Source organism: Mus caroli, chromosome 5 (assembly GCF_900094665.2).
Source record: "Mus caroli chromosome 5, CAROLI_EIJ_v1.1, whole genome shotgun sequence".
Lineage (NCBI taxonomy): Eukaryota > Metazoa > Chordata > Mammalia > Rodentia > Muridae > Mus > Mus caroli.
The window spans coordinates 128,966,994-128,972,210 of NC_034574.1; the positions used below are offsets into that span (position 1 = coordinate 128,966,994).

At 51.0% G+C, this 5,217-nt stretch overlaps 1 protein-coding gene across 1 annotated transcript in view; it reads left to right on the plus strand.

Moving 5' to 3' along the window:
• Positions 1–1,296: 1,296 nt before the first annotated feature.
• Positions 1,297–5,217, plus strand: part of Polr2j (RNA polymerase II subunit J) — a 6,624-nt gene continuing 2,703 nt past the window's right edge. The window contains exons 1-2 of the mRNA XM_021163028.1: positions 1,297–1,431; positions 4,689–4,778. Of these exons, the coding sequence (XP_021018687.1) occupies positions 1,379–1,431; positions 4,689–4,778 (143 nt within the window). The 5' untranslated portion in view covers positions 1,297–1,378. The remainder of the gene's footprint in view (positions 1,432–4,688; positions 4,779–5,217) is intronic.

Consider the following 5,217-nt stretch of genomic DNA (forward strand, 5'->3'; position numbering starts at 1 on the left):
GAGTCTGTATTAGTTACTGTTCTTGTTGTTGTGTCTGAAAACTGGACAGAAGTCCTGGTGCTGCTGGCTTATGCCTTTAATGCCAGCACTCTTGGAGATAGAGGCAGGCAGTTTTCTGAGTTCGATGCCAGCTTGATCTACAGAGCAAGTTTCAGGACAGCCAGGGTTGCACAGAGAAACACTTGTCTTGAAAAACAAACAAAACCAAGACAACAACAACCAGAAGCATCTTAAGGAAGGGTATACGATGCAGATGTCATAGCAACAGGATTCCCAGGCAGCCAAGCACACTGCATCTGCAGCCAGGAAGCTGTAGTCTGACTCCTGAGCCTCTAGGATGATGCCGTACATGTACACTCCTGTCTTCCTCAGTCAAATCTGTCTAGAATCTCAAAGACAACCAAACGTTCTTTATTATGGCTATGATTATTATTCTCTATTGTGAGTGCACACATGTGCAAATGCATACCGTGAAGGGAGGTCGGAGAAGTCTGTTCTCAACTACCACCATGTGGGTTCTGGGGACTGAATTTAGGCAATCAGATTTGTTCACACTCCCCCTTGCCCACTGGGCTGTCTTGCCCCTCCTAGAGGTTTGTTTCTAGGATGATTCTAAATTTCGTCCGGTTGACAAGATGAGCCATCAGGGAGGCTGGAGAAATGGCTCAGCAGTTAAGGGCCTTACTGCTCCTGTAGGGGACTGGAGTTCGGTTCCCAGCACCCACTGGGGCGGGGTGGGCGTGGGGGCTCACAACCACCTGTAACTCCAGCTCCAGGGGACCCAACCCTCTTGTGGTTTCCAAAGGCATCTGCATATATGTGCCCACACAGACATGCAAATAAAAATCTTTAAAAATAGGAAAAATAAAACAGATTGCTACAGAGACCGCTGAAAAATGGCGAGGTGCAAAGCTTTCATCGTGTTTTTAGTTACCTGTGTGCTCAAGAGAGGATGCACTGGCACCCCCAAGCTCCTCCCCTCCCTTCTTGCTCCACTGGTCCTCATCTAGAAGGCCTCATAAGTCCGCCAGTGTCGGCCCACCCGGGGGTCCTGCAGCAGCAGCCCACTTAGACTCTTAGTCCNATTCAGTCGGTACAGGGGAGCCAGCTACAGGTGGCTCAACTCCGGGCGCTAGANCACGCGCCAAAACACTCAGCGTGGACGCCTCGAACAAGGGTTCTAAACTGACGCATGCGCACAGCTCGCCCTCAGCCTTGCCTGCGCCTGCATTAGGTCATCCGGGCCGCCAGGGGGCGGGGGCCANGTGCTTACTCTGATTGGCTGCGGCTGAGAAACCCGGAAGTGGTCGCGCTTCGGGGCTCTGTTGGCGGAAGGAGACTGCGGGTTGGTGTCGGGGAGCGAGAGCGCGGCGCTAGGATGAACGCCCCTCCGGCCTTCGAGTCGTTCTTGCTCTTCGAGGGCGAGAAGAAGTAAGTGGAGGCCGGCGGAGGCGGGGACGGTTGCATAGGAGCCTGCCGGCCGTCAGCTCCACTGGAGCGCCGCACTGCTCCTGCTTGGGGAAACCGAGGCGGGAGGCGGGCTTTGCTTTGAGTCTTCCGTGCTGCTCAATGCGAGTCTGCCCAGCTTCAGGCAGCGGCGCGAAGCACTGGCGCGTGCATGCATTTTGCAGTGGGAAATCGGAGGCTCTGGGACATGGAGTGACTTGCTCCAGAAACTTGGTTCATGATGACAGCTGTGAAGGGACAGAGACACAGCTATCTTACACTCCTCAGCAACCTGAGGGTTTCCCCTAGATTTTCAGGGATCCCGAACTTAGCCCAAACCCGGGTACGTGGCTCCACGCTAAAAAGAATTTCAGGACTCTTCGGTTTAGGGAAGCAGGATTGGTGGTTTTTAATTAAAGATACTTTAATATGGGCTTAAGCAGGAGGGTTCAGAGGAAGAGAGCGCTAAGAAAGTAAGACAGACGCAAGTTGGGTCTGTGTGCATTCAGAGAGCAGGGGGAAGTACTTTGCACTCGAGTGAGTACAGGCTTAGAGATTAAGCATCTAATTGTCTTTTGGAGGTAGGGTTTCTCTGTGTAGCCTCCTTGGCTGTCTTGGAACGAGCTTTGCAGACCAGACTAGCCTCAAACTCAGCGATCCACCTGCCTCTACCTGGGATTAACGGCCTGAGCCACCGGCTCTGGCTTTATGTAATTGTCTTAATGGTAGCCGGATACACTCTTTTGATGACTCAAAGTTTGCTGCGAACCCTTCTCTCTTGTGTAACCGTTCTCCCGTGTGTGTGCCCCTTCTTGGAGGTCAGCTTAGTCTCTATCTCAGTGGGAAAAGGTATGGAGGTGTTGTGCTAGGAATCGTTCGTGAACCCCAAAAGATCATTAAGGAGCCGTTTCCGATGTAATAGCATTAGGGTCTCTTTATCACAAGCTCGGGCTTGGGCTCTCCTCCAACCCAACCCTGACACAACAGGACAGGAAGAGAAGGCAGAGCAGCCTTGAACCCAGGACAAGGTTTTCTAGGAAGTGGGAGTGACGGGGTGTGGAGCTTGGCAGGTATCTAACTGAATGTCTGTTGTAAGCTGACAGGTGGTGCTTTGAAGGGAGACCATGAACAATCACAAACTATCTGAAAGTAGATCTGAAGCAACCAGACTAATCTTTGATTAACTGTTGCTAGGGAGTAACTCTGGGGTATGGGCCAAGGGACAAGCCATGAGGTCCTTCCTGGTACTTGGGTGCAGCTTGGGTTCTGCTGTAGGTCAAGTTCTCAGGCTTTTTTTTTTTGGGGGGGGGGNGTTCAAGACAGGGTTTCTCTGTATAGCCCTGGCTGTCTTGGAACTCACTTTGTAGACCAGGCTGGCCTCAAACCCAGAAATCCGCCTGCCTCTGCCTCCCGAGTACTGGGATTAAAGGCATGTGTCACCACGCCTGGCTTTTTTTTTTTTTTTTTTAAGATGGAGGTGGCGAGTCCCAAGATGGAGTAGGTTTGGCCTCTCAGAGGTATACCCCAGTGGTAGATTGCTTACCTAGCATGCATGGGGCTCATTTCATCCCTGTATCTCAGGGATGAAATGAATCAGTCAGTCAATAAATAATGAAGTTCTTCAAGGAGATCCTCCGAGTTTGCTGGTACAGTGTACACTGCAGACCTGTAGCTGACACTTCTCATTCCTAAGAGGCTTCTATGCAGGGTTTTGTGATTGACATTTGATAGCTACTTCAGCCTTCCTTGGGGGCATATTCTCAACTGAGAGCCCGGTTGTTGTCCCATGAGCAAGAGCATTTGGCCATCTGGAAATGGTTCTGGTTGTCCCAGGCGCGTTGGTATTGGCAGCGGGTGGATAGCAGCAAGGGATACTGATAACAACCCTTGGTGCAGTAGACAGGCTCCCAGAAAAGGACAGTCGGGTCCAAAATATCCATGTTCTGGGCTGGCAACATGGCTGGAGTGCAGGCACCGGCAGGCAAGCCTGATGACTTGAGTTCAGTCCCTGGGACCACTATGGTACAAGGAGAGACCTGACAATTANAGGTTGTCCTCTTATCTCAGACAGGTGTGGACAAAGTAAGAAAATATTTGTGTACCGAGTTTGAAAAAAGTTTGAAAAAAGGAGCAATCCTTAACTGGGCGGTGGATTTTAATCCACCTTTAATCCCAGCACTTGGGAGGCAGAGGCAGGGAGATCAAGGCCAGCCTGGTCTACAGATCAAGTATGGAGAAATGTGGTCTCAAAAACAAAACAAAACAAAAAAAACCAAACAAAACCAAAGACTGCTAAGTCCATGCTCCCTGGTATATAAATAGGAGGCCATCACAGGGTAGAGGCGGTTCCTTGTTAACATTTATTGGTTGTCATGCCAAGGACTTGTGTGTAGACCCTCAGAAGAAACTGCTGAGTTCTGCTTCCAGTGTTTCTCCAGGGGCATGGGAAGTGGAGACAGGCGTGGTGTGTCCAGTTGGCAAAGGAGACTCTACCTTAAGCAAAGAGAAAGGCCAGGGTGGTGNCTTAGGTGTTTCTCTATCCTCCTGCCTCAGCCTCCCAAGTTGCTGGGATTACTGGTCTGAACCACCAGGCAGGCCTACCTTGTTTATTGTTTGGACGGTGGGAGTGGTGGAGTTGAGACCCAGAGACTTGTACATGGGAGGCTAATGGTTGGCCACTGAGCCATGCCAGAGCTCTCAGAGTCCTTTACTGGTGAGTAGACTGAAAAAGGCCTCCCAGGGCTAGACCTGTAGCCCAGTGGTTGAGGGCTTTGCTTAGCACGCTCAAAACCCAAGGTGCAACTCCAGTAGCCACTGGGGATAGATAGTGGGGCTTGCAGAATGATAGACCTGGGCCTGCCTTGATTGTGAGGGGCCTTAGGGGTTAAGTGTCTCCTGGTCTCTCCCCNGTTTTCCGTGTGGCTCAGGCTGGCCTCAAACTCAAAGATCTACCTGCCTCTGCCTTCTAGATGCTGGGATCAAAGGCGTATGTTACCACAACTAGTTGGCTCATGTCCTNTAAGTAAGAATGTAGTCAAAAGCTAGTTTAGAGAACTGTTCATCAGTGGGGAAGGGCCAGGTAGCTTAGTTTCTGAGGTAGTGGGAACAGCCCAACTGCAGTTTCAAGAATATTTGACCACAGATGGGGACATTGTGACCCCCCAGGGCACATGGCTGGCTGAGGGCCAGTATCACACCCAAGGCTGGATGTGGGCTTGAGCTCTTGGCTCGTCTCTTTCCAGAATCACCATTAACAAGGACACTAAGGTTCCCAACGCCTGCTTGTTCACCATCAACAAAGAAGACCACACTCTGGGGAACATCATTAAATCGTAAGTCTTCTTCCGCAAGGCCGGGTCCTCTGTCAGTATCAGCAGGGCTCTGTAGGCTGAGCACACGTCCTCTGACAGTCCATTCTCTCCTCTGTGCTACAGTAAGTCAGTTCAGATACTTTCTCCAACCTGGTCTGACAGGTCTGTTCACAGAAGGCTGTTTCTGTGCTGGGGCCTCGTGTAGTGTAGGCGGGCCTCAGACTCACTGTGTGAGAGGACCTGATTATGGCCCCCTGATCCTCCTTGCCTCTGCTGGAATCCCAGCTGCCTGTTGGCTGGCCTATTTATGTAATATGACTGTGCAGGGAGCCCCAGNAATTGCCTCTNGGTCTTTTGGTTCACATCAAGTCAGGGAGTTCTAGCAAAGCAGGACTTTAATGAGCATTAAGAGGCAGTGTACTTGTCTCTAGCTGCATATGAATCAGAAAATGGCCTAGTC